Genomic DNA, 20,561 nt, shown 5'->3' on the forward strand with positions numbered 1-20,561 from the left:
GGGTGTATCCGGCCCGAGCCGTCGGGATGGTTGGGTTGTGATTGGTGAGCCTCGCCGGCTCCTCCACCCTACCTCGTCGAGCCTGGGTCAACGCCACCCCCGCACCAAGTGAAGGCTGGTGCTATTTGCTGCGAGTGGGCCCTGCCAAGACGACTGCGGCCGCCGGCAATGACAATTGCATGGGAGGTGTCGAGGCCGGCGCTGGCTGGACTTGGTCGGCGCTGCTCGTCGGCGATGGGCTGGTTGGCTGGGCTATGAGCTCCAGGCACATGACGACTCGTGTGGCACCGATGACGCTCGTGTGGCGACGCGAGAGCGTGCGTTGTGAGCGTCTTCGTCGTGCTTTGGGCCGCTGGGTGCGTGTAGATGTCGACGGCAGGCGTGGTGTTGGCGTCGGTGTCGGCGTCGGCCTCTTGGCGTGGAGTCGAAGTTGGATTGACGACAGCTTGGTTGTGCCGTGAGGCAGGGTGAATCATTGATAAGGCTGAGGCTGTTGGTCGAGGATGCAACACACGCAGCAGCACCATGTCCCCCCGGCGCGACATAGAAGAGGAGGCGTACGTCCCGACGCTGCTCTCGTCGGACGCCAACGGCGCGAGCGGCGTCCCCGCTCCAGGCTATTACGACGAGAAGGCCGTCGACAAGGCGTCTCTCTCGGACAAGAACGTAGACCTCGACGACGACATGGAGAAGAACGTCCCCGTCGCGAGCGACGACGGCGACGAAGCCAAGCCCCTCAACCCCGACGGCATCGACGAGCGTGTCGAGTTCTCCCCGCACGGCGCATACAAGCTCGACTACTCTGGCCCCCAGTCCCCGTTCCCAGAGGTCGCGGCATGCGTGTCCCTCGAGGACGACGAGACGGACAGGGTGAACCACTTCCGCATGTGGTTCCTCCTGCACATCTTTGTGATTCTGTTCGGGTGCGCTAATACGTTCTTCGGGCAGCGATGGGTGCGTTGGCTTTGGGAGTGAGGTGGAAGAAAGGCTCGCTGACGCTCGCTTTGTAGCCGTCCCTCTCGCTCCATTACGAGGTCGCGCAGCTCCTCGTCTTCCCCATCGGTAAAGCGTGGGAGCGCTTCGTGCCGCACTGGCGCATCGGGTTCGGGCGGTTCAGCTTCGCGCTCAACCCGGGCAAGTTTAACAAGAAGGAGCATACCGTGATTCTTTGTGTGAGTGGCGCCACACCGCCGTTTCCAACTCACACCCTCAGTGCGTCTCCGTCACGCTCAACATCTACCGCTCGACCCTCGTGACCCTCTGGTCGCCCAAGTTCTTCGGGCTCAACTGGTCCCCCGCGTGGGGGTTCCTCTGGCTCCTGACGTCCACAATGCTGGGCTTCGGCCTGGCCGGCATGGCACGGCGCTGGCTAGTGTACCCGGGTAACATGATCTGGCCGAAGACGCTTGCGTCGGCGGTGCTCATGCGCGCGCTGCACGAGGAGAACAACTTCAAGGGCAAGGTCCACGGGTGGGGGCTGAGCAGGTACCGCTTCTTCCTCGTCTTCGTGCTCTTCTCCTTTGTGCTCTTCTGGTTCCCCGGCTATATCGCTACTTGCCTCAGCAGCTTTGCGTTCCTCACCTGGATCTTTCCCAACAACCAGAAGGTCAACACCATCTTCGGGACCAAGACTGGCCTGGGGCTCCTGCCCATCTCGCTCGACTGGACGATGTTCAACTATGTCGGCTCGCCCCTGTCCACCCCGTTCTACATCAACGCCAACTGGTTCTTCAACATCGCGCTCTTCTACCTCATCATCGCGCCCATCCTGTACTACAAGGACGTGTGGTTCTCCGGCCATCTCCCCATGTTGTCGTCGGGCCTCTTTGACAACACGGGTGCGCCGTACAACGTCTCGCGCGTCCTCGACCCCGTGACCAACCGGTTCAACGAGGCGGGCTACCGCGCCTACTCGCCCATCTACCTCTCCATGTCGTACACCCTGTCCTACGCCCTGTCCTTCGCGGCAGTGTCGTCCGTGCTCGTCTACACCGTCCTGTACAATGGTAAGGAGATCATCTCGCGCCTCCGCAAGAGCGACAAGGAGACAGAGGATGTGCACAAGCGCATGATGAACAAGTACATCAACGTCCCCGACTGGTGGTACCTCGTACTCGACATCATCATGCTGGGTGCTGGCATTTTCCTCACTCGCTTCTGGCCGTCCGACCTCCCAGTGTGGGGCTTCATCGGGTGCTGGGTCGTCGGTATCATCCTCATCATCCCACAGGGCATGCTCGAGGGCATCTCCAACACACGCGTGTACTTTGAGATCTTGGCCGATCTGATCGCAGGATACCTCTGGCCCGGCAAGCCGCTGGCCAATCTCTACGTTGACTGTTTCGGCAACCAACTCGTCAAGGTCGCCCTCGACTTCTCCACCGACATGAAGCTCGGCCAGTACATGAAGGTCCCGCCCAGGACCCTCTTCTTCGCACAGGCCTACTCTGTATTCCTGGCTGCTGCTTCCCAGACTGGCGTTATTCGCTGGATGCTGGGTCACATTGACGACTTTTGCAGCGTGAGTGGCGGTTGTGGCACCTGCCTCCAACTAACCTCCTCCCCTCCCAGCCCAGCCAGAAAGGTCACTTCATCTGCGCATCACCTCGCGTTCGGTACAATAGTACGATTATTTGGGGCACAGTGGGACCTCGTATTCTCTTCGGGCCCAACTCAGAGTACCGCCATCTGTACTGGTTCTTCCTCATCGGGCCCGTGGTGACGGTCCTCGTGTGGCTGGCGTGGCGCCGCTGGCCCAACTCGTTCCTCGCCAAGGTCAACATCCCGCTGCTGTTCAACTCGGCCGGCTGGATCCCGCCAGCCACGACGACAATGTACAGCCTGACCTTCATCCTGGGGTTCCTGTTCAACTTTGTCATTCGGCGCCGCTACTTCGCCTGGTGGAAGCGGTACAACTACCTCCTCCAAGCGGCGATGGACACGGGCGTCGCCCTCGCCATCATCATCATCTTCTTCGGGCTGACGTACCACGGCATCAAGATCAACTGGGCGCTCAACACCATCGGCACGACGAACATGGACGCGAAGGGCACGCCGGCGTACAAGGTCGCCAAGGGGTCGCACTTTGGCCGAGGGCCGGGCGAGTTCTAGTCTGCGGTGTAGGGCACGTGGGCGCCGTGGTTCCAACACTGCGGCCTGTGGTTAGGGTGTGTGGGGTCGTTGTAGAGTTCCTCCTCTGCTTTGTTAAAAGGATATGCATATCGTTGTCCAGCCCTGAACAAGACCGAGAGGAGACCGAGAGACAACATCGGGGGATGCTATTCCTGTCCAGGCCTCCACAACGTCGCAGCCGCCGTTGTTATGCTATCCTACAGTGTGCAAGATGCAGCGTACCAAGGGTTCTCCAGAGCCCGATCTAACCCCCCAAGCGGTGGCCGTGCTGTTCGAAGGGACAATTTCATGATCACGATACATCGCGAACTGCCTGCCCATGACGCTGCCTTTCGGGGGGGAGCATCGGCAAGTCCGGTCCAAGGCGTGCATTTGAGCACTGCGCACCCAATCTATGCAAGCATTCGGAATAGTTTCCAGGAGATTAGATACCTGAGTGCTGTACTGCATGCACCTACTGCAAGGCAAAGTGCAGGTGCCACGCCGCCAAGGGTCGGCCTTGCCCGAAGGTCAACCGCCTCGTGGCGTCATTCTTTGTGTTATCACAACATCGATGAGGTGACTGAACATGATGACTGAACAAAAGTCCACTGCCCGGCTCGATCCGTGGAACCAGCCGATACCGACAAGCCGGGATACCGCTGCTATCCAACTCACATCACACAGCGACAAGCAAGCACTTGCCCGCAGGACCCCATGCTTGCACAAGGTTGTGGATACACCTTCCGTAGGCTCGGACCGTGTCCCGGCTCGGGACGCGCTGCGGCTTGTCCTCCGCCATCTGCCAAGTATTGACCGACACCGCACGCCATCGATCATCTGGCCACCACGAGCTCAACGTACATATATGACGGGTTGCTGAGCTGTCCAAGTCCGACATCACACACAGCACACACACAATGGCCCCCATCGCGATCCCCGACGCCCAGCTCAACGCCGAGCTCGACGCCCTCGTCGAGCAGGTCAACAAGGCCAACCTCGGCAAGAAGTCGTCCATCGGCTTCGGCTTCGCCCCGCCCCCTCCCTCCACGCTGCGCAGGTACCACAAGGCCGGCGTCGACCTGTCCCAGGGCTACCCGTTCTACCTCGAGCCCGACACCCCCGAGTACGACGAGGCGCAGAAGCGCGGCGCCAACCCGCGCGACGGCAAGCCCTACGCCGACCCGGGCCTCAAGGCCGACCCCGAGAAGAAGGCGCTGTTCGGCGCCGCCAAGAGCGTCAACCAGCTGACCAAGCACATTGGTGTAAGTTGGGTCTAGGATTAGGCAGTGTCCTCGTACTGACCCACCTCGCAGACCGAGCTCGTCGGCATCCAGCTCAAGGATCTCAACGAGCAGCAGCGTGACGAGCTCGCCCTCCTCGTCGCGGAGCGCGGCGTCGTCTTCTTCCGCGACCAGGACATCTCGCCGCAGGAGCAGCTCGAGCTCGGCGAGTACCTCGGCGACGGTGCCGTCGCCAACTCGTCCACGGTCGCCTCGGTGCCCGGCACGAACGGCGGCGTCAACATCATCTGGGAGACGGCGCGCACGTACAAGCGCTCGTTCCGCCTCCCGTGGCCCGAGTACGACGGGTACCGCGGCCACGGGTGGCATGTCGACGGCCTCGGCCGCTACATCCAGGCCGGGTACACCCACCTGCACCAGGACCACGTGCCCGACGACTCGGGCGACACGCTCTGGGCGTCCGGCTACGCGGCGTACGACATCCTCTCGCCCGGCCTCAAGAAGGTCGTCGACGGCATCACGGGCATCTACACCCTCGGCACGGAGAAGGACGAGAGCGGCCGCACGATCCCCAAGTTTGTCCATGCGCCGCTCGTCCGCACCCACCCCGTCACGGGCTGGAAGAGCCTGTACCTCTCCGACCGCGGCCTGGTCGGCTTCGAGGACTGGGACAAGAACGAGAGCGACCACCTCCTCAAGTACCTCATCGACGTGCTCCAGGGCTCGCCAGAGATCCAGGTCCGCTGGAAGTGGACCCCCGGAGCCAGCGCCATCTGGGACCAGCGCAACACTGTCCACGCCCCCGTCCGTGACTGGGAGGAGGAGCGCCACGGCACCCGTGTGCTCTCGCTCGCTGCCCCCGCGTACCACGACCCCAAGTCCAAGTCGCGCGGCGAGGCCCTCAACATTGAGGGATGGCTCTCGCCCGCCTGGACCGGCGAGGCTTACATCAAGTCGGGCTACCAGCTGCCCCCGTAGTCGAGTCGTATTGTAGTATCATATGGATTTCTTGGGCTTGTGCGAGCACCGCCGTGGGTGGGGTCGCTGGGAACGCCGAGTCGACGCGACTGACTTGTCTCAGAATGTCTCACCTCACCCTTCATTACTGACTCCCGCCGCCCAGCCAGCACCTCGCTCCTTGGCTCAACCCGCTAGCTCAGTTGTTAAAACGCCTGTATTTCGCAATTACAGGCGGCTGGCGTTCGAGCCCCGGCACCGACCAAAACTCATCGACCTAACCGCCAGACATGGTTGCACCCGCATGGCGCGGGTGGCCGCCCAGCAGGATAACCCTCTGGGCACTTGGCGGCCGAGTTGCGGTCGGGCCGGGCAGCCCCCCACACTCTAAGCAACAGAGAGGGGGCGAGGGAGCGAGGCCCACTCTTTTGCATACAGTGGGATGAGTATGCATGCACGTCAGCCAACATCAATCTTCAGGGCGACTCTAGAATGGCCGCTCTGCGACGCTGGTGATGCGACACAGGTGTCGCCGCTGATCTGACGGGAAGTTTGTCGTCGCAGTATGCTGGGTCGAGCGGTTGTCCCATACAATGACAGTGTTGGGCTCCCAGCGCACGCGACAGGCAATGTCCTGCGCGCGCGCAATGTGCCCAGTCAAGAACTGGATGAGGTTGTCGCTCTCCTCCTTGCGATACCCTATAATCTTGGTAGTGTTCACCTCGTTGACGAACAGGATCTTCTTCCGCGTGACGGGGTGCGTGCGCACCACCGGGTGGACGTTACGCGGGGGAGTGCGCCGGCTGGGCGAGTACTGGAGGAAGTGCTCCGCCTGCAGACCCTCAAGGCGCTTCTGGAACTCTGGCGAGAGGCGCTCGTACGCCTCGGTCGTGGAGGTGAACAGCGTGTCGCCGCCGCCGTTGCGCGGCGTCTCGAGCATGAACAGCAGAGTCAGGCCTGGCGGTTGTAGCTCGGACGACCCATCCGTGTGCCAGGTCACCGAGCTCAGCTTGTTGTCGATGACGTTGACGGCGCGCTTGATCGACGAGTCGCTGGGTGTGGGTTAGCTACAGCAGATATCCGATACCCACTGCGCGTCCTGGAAGATGGAGTAGTACTCTGGCAGGCCTTTAGGGTGGCGGTCGGCCGGGTGGAGGTAGTGCGGGCCGTGGTATCGCACAAACTCGAGCTGCTGCTCCGCCGAGAGGTCGGCAAAGTCCTGGTCGCGGAAGACGACGACCCCGCGCTGCGCGACGAACAGCGCGAGTTGGTCTGGTGTGAGCTGGTAGACCGAAATGGACAGCTCACCTCGCTGTGTAGAGTCGAGCTGGCTCAGCTGGATCCCGCTGATCTCGGTGCCGATGACCGGTGTCAGCTCGGTGCGCTTGACTCCCGGCTCGAGGAGGAACGGCAGCGCCGGGTCGGCTGAGAGTCCGCGGTCGACGTGCTCGAAGGGTACCGGCTCGGGGAAGACCTCGTTCGGGTCGAGTGGGTCGGGCAGGAAGCGGGGGCTGGTGGGTGAGCACGGTCAATGGTGTAGGTACCCACTACTTTGGCGCTGAGGACGACTGGCTCAGCACCGCGGCGTCAATCTTGGCCTTGAGCCGGTTGATGGAGTACCCCTCGTCCCAGGTTGACCGCCAGCTCTCCCTGTCGGTGATGGCATCAAGGTAGGTTCTGAAACGGCGAAACTCCGGGTCGTTGGCGATGGCGGCGACGGTGAGCCCGCCGGCCGGCGAAATCCCGTGCCGGCCATACGCGTCGAGACGGCCAATGAACGGCGCGACAAGGATGTCGGCGAGCGTAAACCTAGAGCCGAAGAAGTAAGGCCCCTCGGCAGGCAGCAGCGCCTGGATGGTGCGCACGGCGTCGAGCTGGCGGCGGAAGTGGAGCTGCCGTTCAGGAGCAGTCACGGCGCGAGACGTGATAGGGAGGAGGTCGGGGTCAAGGGCACGGAGAGTAGCCTGCACAAAGGCGGTCGAGCGTGCGCGTTCGAGCGCGCCGCGGGGTTGCAGCGCAGGCGCCAGCGTCGCGATGTACTCGACAATGTCGGCCGACTCGGAGATGTACACTGCCGGCGAGCCGACCGCGAGGACGGGCACCTGGCCGGCGGGGTTGGCCTGCAGCAGCCAGTCGGGCTTGTGGGCCAGGTCGACTTCCGTGACGGTGTACTCTAGCCCCGACTCGGCGAGGGCGATGAGCACGCGGTGGGCCCAGCGGCCGCCCTGCGAGTGAGTTAGGACGACCAGCTGGCCAACTCACCTTGTTCACGATGGCGGTGAGCTCGGGGGTGGACTTGGGAGTTGTGGCGGATCCGTCAGGCATCGTGAGTGGGGTGGTGAAGAAAGTGAGCCCACGACGGTCGCCTTAAGCGGCGTGATGGCCTCGGGACACTGCACTCGCGCGACGGCGTTGATATCTGTCGCCACGCCCTCGGGAAGCAGCCGTGGACAGTCCCCGACAGCCTTGCTCTCGTGCTACGCGGAAGAGATCTGGCTGAGTAAGCTGCTTCCTCCCGAAGCGCTCGCCATCATGCTGCCATCAGTGCTGCTCGACGGCGGCGATTGCGACGAGGTGGTGAAAAGTGGAGGTGGTCCATCCCGAAGTTGGGCTTCGGGTCACCTTGAGCCTTGAGGAGACGCCAAAGGTGCTATTGCGTGAGGGTGAGCCATTGCCAGGCGACTCGGTACAGCCTCCGGCGTCCCGAATCCCTCTGCAGTCGTTAGATGTAGCGAGCGCGGCGTCTGCCCGACCGAGGTAAAGGATGGAGGGATGGAGCAGAGTCGAGTTGTTGATGTCGCCATTCAGGGCTTTTTTGTTTACTTTCGGGACGTTCAACTCAAATGTCACCATCTCTCAACTTTTTTGCTTGCTCGTCAACAACGATCCAGGCTGCTGCAGCGATGTCGAGCCTGCTCTTGCTCTTCTCCACTGACCCGAAGCCGAAGACTACATTAACCCCAGGATGACGAGGTGACACCCCCGCACGCACGCACACCAACCCACCATGTCTGATTCGCTTGAAGAACGCCAGGCGCCCGTCGTGCTCGCGCAAGAGGATGAGCCCCTCGACCTCTCGCCCAAGCCGGACGACGCGGCGCGCGATCGCCGCCTGCGGTTCCGCCTCGACGCCATCCTCATGACGTACACTGCGCTGTCGTACACGCTCAAGTTCCTCGACCAGTCAAACTATACATATGCGTACTCGTGAGTACGGAACCCAGGGCGGCAGACTCGGCTTGAGGAGCCGGTGGTGCGAGACTTGGCCTGCCCTGGAGATATCATCTAGTACACACTGCTGACCTTTCCAGCTCGGGAATGCAAGAAGACCTCAAGCTCTACGGCAACGAGCTGACCTGGATGGGCACCATCTTCTCCATCGGCTATGTGAGTTTGCCCTCCTCCTTGCCCGTCCTAACGCTCCAGATCCTCGGCACGATCCCCACGCAGATCCTCCTGACGTACATCCGCCCCTCGTACTTCCTCGGCACGGTCGAGATGATCTGGGGCGTCTTCGTCCTGTGTATGGCGGCAGCAAAGCACGTGAACACGATCTACGCGATGCGCTTCCTCATCGGCCTCTTCGAGGCGTCCGCGTACCCGGGCCTCATCGCCGTCCTGGCATCGTGGTACACGCCGCGCGAGCTGGGCAAGCGCGTCGCCATCCTCCAGTCGGCTTCGGCCCTCGGCGCAATGTGGGCCGGATACCTCCAAGCTGCGGTCTTCGCGGGTCTGAACGGCGCGCACGGCCTCCCCGGCTGGAAGTGGGGCTTCATCGTCAACGGTGCGATCACGATCCCGGTTGGCCTACTCGGATACTTCTGCCTGCCCGACTCGCCGGCCAACTCGCGTGCGCGCTGGTTGACACCCAAGGACATTGAGTACGCCACGATCCGGATGGCCCGCGTCGGGCGCGCTCCCGCCAAGGGGCTGAGTCGGGCGACCTTGCGCCGCGTGTTTGGCTCGTGGCACCTCTGGGCCTTTGCCCTCCCCTACGGCTTCTGGGTCATCAACGGCCAGGCTATCGGCTTCCTCATCCTGTGGCTCAAGTCCACCAAGCGCTACTCTATCGTCAAGATCAACCTCATCCCTACTGGAGGCTACGCGCTTGAGATCGTCACAGCGATTGGGTTCGCCGCCTTGTCCGACTACCTCGGCGTGCGATGGCCGGTCATTGTGTTGACGGGGTTGATTGGACTGTTCAGCGCCATTGTGCTGACCGTGTGGAACGTGTCGTTTGGGCTCCATTTCGCCGCTCATCTGCTCATCTTCTCCACCATCGGCGGCTCGGCACTTATCCTAACCTGGGTGTCTGAGCTGGTCGGCGACGACGCCGAGGCGCGTATCCTCATCGTGGCCATCCTCAACACGCTGGCCTATGTGTTCAACGCCGCCTTGCCTTGTGGGTACTCCTCGTCGGATTGTCCACTGACCACACAGTCGCCATGTACCCCGCCAAGCAGGCCCCTCACTACAAGTGGGGCTACCAGATCAGCACCGCGTTCTGGATTGCGGGTGTGGTCATCATCACGGGCATTGGCATCTACGAGCGCAAGACGTGAGTTTGGCGGCAGCGTGGACACTGCTGATCCGACAGGCGGGGCAAGGCCAAGTCAAACACGGTCGAGGATGCCCTCGTCGAGTCGGCGTCGTTCGAGTCCGAGGACAAGAAATAAGGGTGCGGTGTTCGAGTGTAGATGTCTTTGGGGTTGGTTTCGTTCTTGGTCTAGCTAGATGCACACACATGGTTGCGGGAGTTATCGCTGCCGTCAAGTCCGCTCGGCACCGGATAACCGGGTGCGCGGGTCGTCAACGTCTCACGAGATTGTGCAATGGCCCGATGGTGCTGTTCTGAGCCATCCGTAGCCACATCTGAGCAAGGTCATGTGAGTATTTTGGGAAGCATGCAACAACCGTGAGCCGCGCAGCCCACACGGCAGCACCGACCGATTGGCAGGGGCACAGGCCGGCACAACCCATGCGATGACTCCGGCGGGGCGTGCGTGGGGTATGTGCTACGATATCGCTACCACGCGGTTCCGAGGCGATTGGTCGAATGGGGGGTGTATGTGTGTGTGTGTGGGGGGGGGGGGGGGGGGGGGTGAGCGGCGAGAGTGATGGAGAGAAGCAGTAGACGTCGAAGCCTGGCAGCTGGCTGGGCGCCGCCACTTGCTCGTGATTGTGCTTCACCTTCGCAGCCCACCAGTGTCAACCTGACGCCGGCATACCGCGGCGACGGAGGATGAGACGCGCCGAAGACGACATATCACCGATGGAGGACCAAAACAACTCGGCGGGTCCAAGCGCCACATGTCGTGCTCCGTTCGTTCCAATGTCGATCCAGTGGAGACCATGCCGCCGCTGCACATGGTGCGCGGACATACTGCGCGCGGGAGTCAACGCCAACCACAGTGAACAAGCCGACGGGGTCTGCGGAACTCGAAAGGAGCGTGGAACAGCGATGCATCGAGCCACTCGTGCACGACTTGTCCGCCTTGCCGGAAATCGTAATCGCAAGGGCCATGTGCCCTCCAGTCTTGGCCACTACAAGCGTCGAGTGTAGCACTTCTCAAAGGGCCGGCCGGGGGAGATACCATGCCACACGAGAGGACAAGCTCCGTGGCAGCAGCGGGTCACGCGATGCACAGGCACGACTGCCCGCTGCTGCACCCACAGCCCGGCGGGAGGTCGCAAAAGAGGCCGAGATGGGCGACAGACAGCACGAGGGGCTTATCGGTCAGAGCGCGCGTCCGGGCGCGCGTTTGAGATTGGGCCGGTCGCGAGCGAGCAAGGGGCTATATATCGCGGTTCCGGCATGCCTTGTGGCCACCATTGCAACTGCGACTTGTCGCTTACCAGACACAGTCGTTATCATCATGGGTACTGACAACTTTGAGAAGCGCGTGAGCGTGTTGTTGGTCGGGGGCAGGCTGACGGGGGCGCAGGTCGACGGCGACGTCGAGGTGCTCCCGCCTACCGACAAGCTCGATGCCGAGGCCGTTGCCGACCTTGCTACGGGCGAGTAAGTGGCGCCGCTCACATTCCCTCCGGTCCACCACTTACCACCGCGCGCAGCATCACGACCCGCGCCGACCTCCTCGCGGTCGAGGACAAGCTGCACCTCATGCCACCGGAGCGTGCGCGCAAGGTCATAAAGCAGGTGTACGACATGCACCGGTACGACCAGAACTTCAACGGCGAGCTGCTTTCGCGCATCGAGACGTTCCTGTTCGGCAGGGACGACCTCGAGGGCGAGAAGCACGACGAGCTCGTGCGCGAGATGCAGCTCGAGGCGCTGCTCGTCACTGAGAACTCGCCGTACGCCGAGGTCCGCGCCGTCGTGGATAACTGGGACGACACGACCCTGCCGAGCTTGACCTTCCGCGTGTGGTTCATCGGACTCATCTTCGCCGGCGCCGGCGCTTTCATCAACCAGCTCTTCTCGATCCGCCAGCCGGCCGTCTACGTCTCGAGCAACGTCGCGCAGCTGCTTGCGTGGCCTGCGGGCAAGTTTGTCGAGCGTATCACGCCCCGTGGCACATTCCTCAACCCCGGTCCTTTCAACAAGAAGGAGGTGGGTAGCGCCGGCACAGAGTTCCTCGCTGACGACACAGCACATGCTCATCACCATCATGGCCGCCGTCGCGTTCAACACCCCTTACACCAGCTACATTGTCTTTGCGCAAGCCATGCCGCAGTACTTCAACCAGTCGTACGCTAGGAAGTACGGCTACCAGATCCTCAACTCGCTCGGATCCAACTTTGTGGGGTACGGTCTTGCTGGCCTGACGCGCCGGTTCATCGTGTTCCCGTCCTTCTGTGTGTGGCCGAGTTCGCTCACCACCCTGGCCATCAACAAGGCCTTCCACTCGGACGACGCGGGCAGCGTCCCTGGCCCGTTCAACCGCATCTACTCGATCTCGCGCATGAAGTTCTTCCTCATTGCATTCGTTTCAATGTTTGCATACTGGTGGTTCCGTGAGTGGCGAAAACTTGGTGGCGGACGGATGCTAATTTCACGGCAGCCGGCTTCATCTTCACCAACCTCTCCGTCTTCAACTGGATGTCCTGGATCGCACCGCACAACCAGGTGTACAACAACCTCGTGGGCTTCAACAACGGGCTCGGACTGTTCAACATCTGGCCCACGTTCGACTACAACATCCCCTCGTGGAATGGCTGGACGCCACTCTCGATCCCCCTCTTCGCCGTCCTCAACCAGTTTGCCGGGCAGTGCCTCGGCGCTGTGATGATCCTGGGGATGTACTACGGGAACGCCTTTGACACGGGCTACTTGCCCATCAACTCAAACAAGCTCTACGACAACAAGGGCAAGAGGTACAACGTCACGCGCATCATCGACGAGAACACTAACTTTGTCGAGGAAAAGTACCAAAAATACTCGGAGCCTTTCATGGCCGCGGGCAACCTCACCATTTACTTCTGGTTCTTCGCATGCTACTCAGCTACCGTTTCCTACACCTTCCTGTACCACAAACTCGAGGTCGTGAACGGCTTCAAGGGATTCTGGCGTATTGTCAAGAAGCAGTTCAACCGCAACAGCGAGGAGCAGGACGAACAGGAGGAGGACCTCGGCCAGGACATCCACTTCCGACTCATGAAGGCTTACCCTGAGGTTCCTGAGTGGTGGTATTTCATTGTCCTGTGCACTGCGCTCGTTGTCGGCTGCCTCGGTGTCGCCGTCTACCCGACCCACACCACCCCCGCTGTTGTCATCTACGGTATCCTCATGGCTCTCATTTTCGTCGTCCCCGTGGGCCTCATCACCGCTGTTACTGGTGTTCAGATCACCATGAATGTGCTTGCTGAATTTATCGGTGGTGTCCTCGCCTCTGGCGACGCCCTGGCAGTCAACTACTTCAAGATGTACGGCTACATCACCACTGCCCAGGCTGTGTTCTTCGCATCCGACCTCAAGCTGGCCCACTACACCAAGATCCCTCCCCGCCACACCTTCTACTGCCAGATGGTTGCCACTCTCGTGTCCACGTTCATTTGCACAGCCATCTTCAACTTCCAGATGAGCTTCCCCAACGTGTGTACCTCGGACGCCTCCTTCGGCATGACCTGCCCAGGAGAGAACACCTTCTTCTCTGCGGCGGTTTTCTGGGGCACGCTGGGTCCTACCAAGGTCTTTGGACCGAGGGGTAGATACAAGTCTCTCCTCATTGGCTTCCCCGTCGGAGCAGTCCTGCCCTTCATCACCTTCTATGCTGCCAAGTGGTTCCCCAAGCAGAAGTGGATCCGCAACATCCACCCCGTCATGTTCTGCGCCGGCGGTCTCCTCTGGTCGCCCTACAGCATGTCCTACATGTGGCCCATGGTTATGATCACTTGGTTCTCCTGGGGCTACATCAAGCCCCGATACCTCGCCTTCTGGTCCAAGTACAACTACGTCCTTGCCGGTTCCTGGTCTGCGGCCATTGCCATCGCTGCCATTGTCATCTTCTTCGCCCTCGAGATCCCCAATGTCAACCTCGACTGGTGGGGAAACAACCCCCTGCCCGACGACGCTTGCGAGTCGGTCGCGTGCAGGTACCTCCCTATTCCTGACAAGGGCTACTTCGGCCGCGCTCCGGGCACGTATGCCTAGGTAGCCCCGCTGCCACTTACGAATCATAATGGGGTCGGAGACCGACCATAATCGTCTATTTTGCTGAACTGTGGGATACGTGCATAGAAGCTATGGGTGGACGCCGACGTCCACAGTTGGAAATTTCTCCCCGATGAATACTCGATGTTTATGCCACTGGTTCGTCTCTGGCAAATGTTGGCTTGGCGCCGTAGGGAATAATACGGACCATGTGCCTCCGTGCCCCAGCTTCAAAGTCTGGAATGGCAGTGTGCGCCGCTGTGCGCTGCATGTCAGTTCGCGTCCCTCTCCCAACCCACCTGGTCCCACACGACAACTGTGCCCGGTGCCCATCGAAGACGGCAGCTAAAGTCGAGGCTCTTGATGTGGTTGTGGAGGAACCCGAGCAGGTGGTCGCTTTCTTCCGGCTTGAAGCCCTTGACTGTACGCCCCATGGCGGGGTTGACGAAGAGCGCGGGTTTTCGAGTCACAGGGTGCGCGATCACAAGCGGGTGGGTCGCATTCACGGCCTCCTTGAGTGCCCGCTCGGTACCGACTCGCGCAACCTCGCCCCGCGACGCCGAAGTATGCTCAACCTCGAGATTGGCAAGTGTGGCGCGGTACGCTGGCGACAGCGCCTCATACGCCGCAGTAAGCGACGTGAAGGCCGTATCTCCCCCTCCGTTTGCCGGACTCTCAAGCACCCAGAAGAACGTTGTCGACGGCACGTTCTGCGTAAACGTCTGGTCGATGTGCCAGAAGTCGTAGGTCGTGTGCGGGCCTAGCAGGTCGCGTAGTGTGCCCCTGGAGGAGTCGGATCAGATCAGATCCCGACCGCACCGGTCCTCACTCACACTTTCTCGTCGGCATACACGACGTGGAACTCGGGTCCCGTGCCCTCGGGGTATCCCATAGTGGGATGCTTGTGCAGTGGGCCGAAGTGGGCCACCAGCTCCCGCTGCCTCTCGGGCCCAATGTCCGCAAAGTCCTGGTCGCGCTGGGTGTGAGTGACCGCGTCGCCATCCACGGACTTACGAAGACGACTACCGCCCGCTCGGCAGCAAGCAGCGCCACCTGGTCCAGCCCCTCGGATGTCAACTGGCTCAGCTGCACCCCCGACACCTGGGTCCCGATGCGCGGCGTGATGGCCTCGAACGTCGTCGAGCCGTTATCCAGCGCAGGCAGTGACGGGTCAGCGTGCCTCCCCCGCTCGTCGGCGTCGAACAGCGGCAGATCGATGGGCACGGTCGACCCCTCGGGCCGCACGGGCAGATACGCCGGGTACAGCGGTTCGGTGCGGACTGGCATTGTGCAATGGTTGGGGGCAACATCTGCTCCTCGTCGCCTGATATGTTCGGCTCGAGTGGAGGTCGGCGAATGGCGGGGGATGGCACCATCACTTTGGCGGACTGGAGGAGTCCGAGGTTTCTTGGCACGCCGCCGTGTTTAGCATCCCGAAAGTCACGACTTGTGACAAAATCCTGCAGCACGGTGACACGGCGACTGCTGATTCGGTGGCGGCACTTACCCGCTGCACGGAAATCGCACCATCACAGCCCCAGACTTCCAAGCCGATGCGGGCATCCTGCGGGCTGACGGACATGGCGACGGGTCACCCTCGGCCTAGTCCGCACCGGCCGCGAAAAGGTCGCACCAGACGCCGGGACATCATCATTTCGACTAACGATGGCGATGTGGCGGGGATCCAGGCGTGATACCTCATTGCCCATTCATGTCTTGGCGTGCTCTACTCGAGCTCTAGAAGCGCTGCGGGTTCCCGATGGCGAGGTATATCAGCGATGAGGAGGGGCGGCAGGAGCTGGCCAACCAGCCACACAACAATGTCTGCCCAAGTTGAGGCACAGCGGCCAGGCCAGGAGCCTTCGGACTCATGGGTCGTTAGCCTCCTACCCAAGCGATATCGTACGCGCGAGCGTGCGTTACTCCTCAAGCTCGACTTGTTGCTCCTCTCGTGGGCATTCGTGGCGGGCTTGACCAAGGTGAGGCTTGACGCAGACCACGCTGACGACTCCAGGATATGGACCAGTCCGCCACGACGCAAGCCTACGTCTCGGGCATGAAAGAGGCTCTGCACCTGAAGTGAGTTGTGCCCGTCGTCCCCGCTCACACCACAGCGGCAACGAGCTGGTCGAGTTCACGACCTTCTTCAGCATCGGGTACGCGATCTGCATTATCCCCAGCCAGCTGGTGCAGACGCGGATCCGCAGCTCGCTCTTCCTGCCCATCTGCGAGATCATCTGGGGCGCGCTCACGCTCGCGACGTATGCGAGCAAGAATGCCAAGACGATTTACGCACTGCGTTTCTTTCTGGGCATGTTTGAGAGCACGTCGTGGCCCGGCCTCGTGGCCATCATCTTCAACTGGTGTACGTGGCAACGTCTTGATTGAAATCGGCGGCCTGGCTAACCCCCCAGACACACCGTCGGAGCTCGGCAAGCGACTGGCCATCTTCGGCGTCTCCGGCGTCGCAGGCAACATGTTCCTCGGCATTCTCCAAGCAGCACTGTACAAGAACCTGAACGGGCACGCGGGCCTCGCAGGCTGGCAGTGGCTCTTCATCGTGTCGGGCCTCATCACCATCGCGTGGGGCTTCCTCGGGCTGCTGATCGTGCCCGACTCGCCGTCCAACACGCGGGCGCTTTGGCTCACGCTCGATGAGCGCAAGCTCGCGTACGACCGCGTCGCAGCGCAGAACATTGCGCCGGCAGAGTTCGTGTCCAAGTCCCACCTGTGGACGCGGATCAAGGCCACCGTCCGTTCCCCCCTCAGCTGGCTCTTCACGGCCGCATACCTCCAGTTCGCGTGGAGCCAGCGCGCCAACTCATACTTCCTGCTGTATCTCAAGGGCCTGACGCGCGCCGACGGGTCCAAGCTCTACTCGACTTACAAGGTCAACCTTCTCCCGCTGGGCGGATACGCCCTCTCCATCGTCTTCAACATCGGCCTGAACGCAATAAGCGACCGCTTCCGCTGGCGCCTGCAGATCAGCGTGCTCGCCGCGACGATCCAGCTCGTCGCGTGTTCTGTACTGTCGGCGTGGCCCAACTCGACGCCGACGATCATGACGTTCTACTACATCACCTTCACGACCGCTGCTTGGGGCTACGCGCTGATCGCTTGGCTCGCCGAGATCCTCCGCCGCGAGCCCGAGTCGCGCGCGCTGCTGATCGGCGTGGTCGTCACCCTCACATATGTCGGCCACGCGACGATCCCACTCCGGGCTTGGCGCGTGTCCGACGCACCCCGGTACCCCATTGGCTTCCCCCTCGCGACGGCTTTCGCGGCGGGCGGAATCGTCAACCTCTTCGCTATTTGGTGGTACGTGCGCCGTCACCCCGAGCTGGTGGAGCACGGCTTCGGCGGAGTGCCGGACGAGATCGAAGAGGGGGAGGTTGATGGCAAGGCTGCAGAGGCAGATGAGGAGTTTGGGCACGACAGCAAGGTTAGAGTGTAGTGGGATGCATTGCAGTTAGGGGCTTTGGAAGTTGCGTCATACACGGCTTGGATCGGGACTCCCGCGGAGGCGTGACCAGTCAGCATCTCTTTGTCCAACCTCACCTTGTTCCACATCTCGCATTTACCGAGCAGCAACCTTTCATCATTGGCCGCGGTACTTCGAGTCCGAAGCAAGATATCTCGGGGCTGCTGTCGGACGACGATGCGGCGGGCAACCCGACGGCGGGCAAGCAGCGCAGCGGGGGTACCGATGGAGGACCCTCCTCGGAGGTCGCCGGAGTAACTAACTGGTCTACACCTCCCTCGGCTTTCTTGGCAGTAGGCGCTCACTCAAACACCAACACCGGGACCCAGGAGGGCCAGGCCTCAAGTGCGAACAAGGGACACAGTGGCCGAGAATCCAGCGCATTGCATAGCGAGGTCGTGCCCGCCGCTACCGCCGTCGGTACCCCCTTCCTCCAGTGATATCTCGCCCACGGCTCCCCCATGGCAACCCACATGCCAAGCACATGTCCGTCCCTACGCCTCCGCTCCTGCACCGCTGGACGACCCCTCTAATCTCGGATCAACTTGGCGACCCTACCAGAGCGTACTTAACGAAGATACCGAGCTCCTATTCGGCCGACCCATATCTGATTAGCACGGCAGCGGCTCACACCTGGAGTTGGTCGCTGAAGATGAGGTGCTCATCGAGGTGCCAAGACAGCGAGCGTCCACTGCACAATTTTCACTCACGAGCTCATACATGACTACATTCCACAGCAAAGCCGTTGTGCTCGCCATCCTCGTCAACTAGCTCGGCCGATCATCACCATGCATGCGTTAGGTGCGCGGCCTACCGCCGCCATATAAGCACCATCGTCCGCAGGGATGGCCGACAGCACAACCCCCTTCGCCATGTCAGAAAAGCCCAAAACTCAGCTCCCAGCCGAGACCGACATCCCCCGCGTGTCGTTCGACCACTCGAGCAGCCTCGAGGATGGCCGTAGCTCCGACCACGGCTCCGTCGAGCCCAAGTCGAAGGGCGTCATCGAGATGGAGTCGCTGCAGGGACGGCTGACGCCTATCCTCCTCGGCGTGCTGTACGGCACCTTCATGCTGCTCGCGTACAGCCTGTCGCTGAGTGAGTCGCCACCGTCCGTCCGCAACTGACAACCACTCCAGACCAGTACACGTCCTCCGCGTTCCTCAACTACGGCGTCTCGTACTCGTTCGGCAAGCACTCCCTCCAGGCCACGATCGGCGTCGTCACGGCAGTGTTCCAGGCCATGAGCCAGCCGCCTATCGCCAAGCTCGCCGACGTCTTTGGCCGTGTGCCCGCGTACATCGGCTGCGTGGTGCTCTATGTCATCGGCTACATCATCGTCGCGAGCTCGCAGTCCATCGTGACCTATGCGGTTGGCAACTCGATCTACATCCTGGGAATCACGGGCCTGTTCTTGCTTCAGAACATTATCATTTCCGACATTTCGTCCCTCCGTAACCGATGTGAGTGGCCTGTGGCATTCCCGAGGAGCCTCGCTGACCTTCCCGCAGACTGGTGGACTCTCTTCCCGTCCATTCCAGGCGCGATCAATGCGTTCGTCAGCGGTGACCTTGTCGCCTCTCTGATGTCGCGCGGAGACAAGACCAAGCAGTGGCGCTGGGGCTTCGGTAGGTTGATCACGAACGACGAGTGCTGACCAGCAGGCATCTTCATCATTCTCACCCCGGCCCTGGCCTTCCCCATCATCCTCACGCTGTGGCGCGCGACCCGCCCCTCGCGTGAGGTGCGGGCCGAGCAGAAGGCCGCCCACGCCGCCCGCATCGAGGGCCTGTCCTTCCCGCAGCGCTTCGCGCGCGGGTGCAAGGACTTTTTCTGGCAGCTCGACTTTATCGGCCTGTTCCTCTTCGTCGTCGGCTTCGGTCTCTTGTTTGTGACCGTCACCATCGCCAACTCGAAGACGGCCAAGTGGTCGGACGCGCACTCGATCGCGCAGATGGTCCTTGGTGGCGTGGTCATTATCGCGTTCGTGCTCTGGGAGCGCTTCTGGGCGCCGCACCCCCTCCTGCCCTTCGCGCTGCTCAAGCGCAAGACGGTCATCGGGTGTGTGCTAATCGCGCTCTGGTCGCCCATGGGCGGCCGCATCACCGCCGGGTACCTGTTCACGTTCCTCCAAGTCGCCGCCAACCAGAGCGTGCTCTCCACCCAGCGCATCACGTCCTTCCCCACCGTCGCGGGTACCGTGTCGGCCATCCTCGGCGCCATCGTCGCCCGCCAGTTCCGCGTCCTCAAGCCCATCATCGTGGCAGGATTCGTCATCCAGGTCCTCGGCTCGGGCCTCATGATCCGCTACAGGACCAGCACGAACTCTCAGGGCGAGCTCGCCGTCGTCCAGCTCATCCGCGGCTTCGCCAACGGCCTCATCCCCTTCCCTACCCAGGCCCTCATCCAGGCTGCTGCCCCTCACGAGAACCTCGCTGCGATCACCGCCGGGTGGCTCGTTGTCTACTACCTCTCTGGTGGTATCGGCTCGGCCATCGGCGGCGCGATGTGGACCAACATCGTCCCCAACAAGCTCGACCAGTACCTTGGCCACAACCAGACCCTCGTCAACCTCGCCTTCAGCAACCCCTTTGGGTTCGCGGACAAGTTCCCTCCAGGAACGCCTGAGCGTGCGGCCATCGCCCGTGCCCAGGACGAGGCGCAGCGCACCATTGTCATTGTCGGAACGTGCATCTCGGCCGTTGCGCTGCTCACTTCCATCTTCCTTCTCGACAACCTCCGCCTGACTGACGACCAGTCACTCGAGGAGTCGGAGATCAAGGGCGGCGAGAAGAAGAAGCGGGGTGATGGGGCCGCAGTGAACACGGACGCTGCGGGGACTAACGTGCATTAGGGCTGTAGACACTACAGAGAGGAATGAACATGTTCTGAGGGTCCGTCACCCGTCCGCCCCGGGGTGCTCCTTCGTTGATTGCTGAGCGTCCCCGGAAGGGCTTGTCGGAATATCAGGTTGAAGTTCCGCGCCTTCCTCAGCCCGGATTGTAGGAAGGTCGGAGCGTCGAGCGAAAAGCCCTTGCTTCGTCAGCCGGGCGATCTCGTTTGTTTCCCATGCGCTTTCACTGTCCACTAGGTGGATTGGAGTTGTTCCGCCAGACGATGGGCCGGTTGGAGAGCTGGGACCAGAGTCACCAGC

The 20,561-nt window shown here is 61.7% G+C and overlaps 5 protein-coding genes across 5 annotated transcripts; 4 read left to right on the forward strand and 1 right to left on the reverse strand.

The window, feature by feature from the left end:
* Positions 1 to 525: 525 nt before the first annotated feature.
* Positions 526 to 13,926, forward strand: pgt1_5 (Glutathione transporter 1; the record flags this gene model as incomplete). Its single annotated transcript, XM_062768153.1, has 12 exons — positions 526 to 954; positions 1,011 to 1,172; positions 1,214 to 2,521; positions 2,572 to 3,066; positions 4,062 to 4,376; positions 4,428 to 5,195; positions 8,398 to 8,519; positions 8,624 to 8,699; positions 8,739 to 9,727; positions 11,388 to 11,886; positions 11,927 to 12,290; positions 12,338 to 13,926. 12 exons carry the CDS (start codon positions 526 to 528, stop codon positions 13,924 to 13,926), a joined length of 7,116 nt encoding a protein of 2,371 aa, XP_062624137.1.
* Positions 5,800 to 15,213, reverse strand: JLP1_5 (Alpha-ketoglutarate-dependent sulfonate dioxygenase; the record flags this gene model as incomplete). The annotated part of the gene is made up of 5 exons (XM_062768154.1): positions 5,800 to 6,364; positions 6,404 to 6,786; positions 14,226 to 14,709; positions 14,760 to 14,902; positions 14,941 to 15,213. The coding sequence occupies 5 exons, from the start codon at positions 15,211 to 15,213 to the stop codon at positions 5,800 to 5,802; spliced, it is 1,848 nt and encodes a 615-aa protein (XP_062624138.1).
* A 533-nt stretch (positions 15,214 to 15,746) lies between these two features.
* FEN2_7 (Pantothenate transporter FEN2) lies at positions 15,747 to 16,314 on the forward strand (the record flags this gene model as incomplete). The annotated part of the gene is made up of 3 exons (XM_062768155.1): positions 15,747 to 15,905; positions 15,941 to 16,005; positions 16,041 to 16,314. 3 exons carry the CDS (start codon positions 15,747 to 15,749, stop codon positions 16,312 to 16,314), a joined length of 498 nt encoding a protein of 165 aa, XP_062624139.1.
* An 88-nt stretch (positions 16,315 to 16,402) lies between these two features.
* SEO1_1 (putative transporter SEO1) lies at positions 16,403 to 17,380 on the forward strand (the record flags this gene model as incomplete). Its single annotated transcript, XM_062768156.1, has 1 exon — positions 16,403 to 17,380. One exon carries the CDS (start codon positions 16,403 to 16,405, stop codon positions 17,378 to 17,380), a length of 978 nt encoding a protein of 325 aa, XP_062624140.1.
* A 130-nt stretch (positions 17,381 to 17,510) lies between these two features.
* sit1_3 (Siderophore iron transporter 1) lies at positions 17,511 to 20,304 on the forward strand. The gene is made up of 4 exons (XM_062768157.1): positions 17,511 to 18,505; positions 18,547 to 18,870; positions 18,919 to 19,035; positions 19,072 to 20,304. The coding sequence occupies exons 1-4, from the start codon at positions 18,253 to 18,255 to the stop codon at positions 20,259 to 20,261; spliced, it is 1,884 nt and encodes a 627-aa protein (XP_062624141.1). The 5' UTR covers positions 17,511 to 18,252; the 3' UTR covers positions 20,262 to 20,304.
* Positions 20,305 to 20,561: the final 257 nt, after the last annotated feature.

This window comes from Vanrija pseudolonga, chromosome 1 (genome assembly GCF_020906515.1).
Source record: "Vanrija pseudolonga chromosome 1, complete sequence".
In the NCBI taxonomy this organism is placed as follows: Eukaryota; Fungi; Basidiomycota; class Tremellomycetes; order Trichosporonales; family Trichosporonaceae; genus Vanrija; species Vanrija pseudolonga.

Coding starts and splice junctions, on each gene's coding strand:
- sit1_3 (XM_062768157.1), top strand. CDS start 18,253: ATGGCCGACAGCACAACCCCCTTCGCCATGTCAGAAAAGCCCAAAACT. Junction 18,871..18,918: donor TTCGTCCCTCCGTAACCGAT/GTGAGTGGCCTG, acceptor ACCTTCCCGCAG/ACTGGTGGACTCTCTTCCCG. Junction 19,036..19,071: donor GCAGTGGCGCTGGGGCTTCG/GTAGGTTGATCA, acceptor GCTGACCAGCAG/GCATCTTCATCATTCTCACC.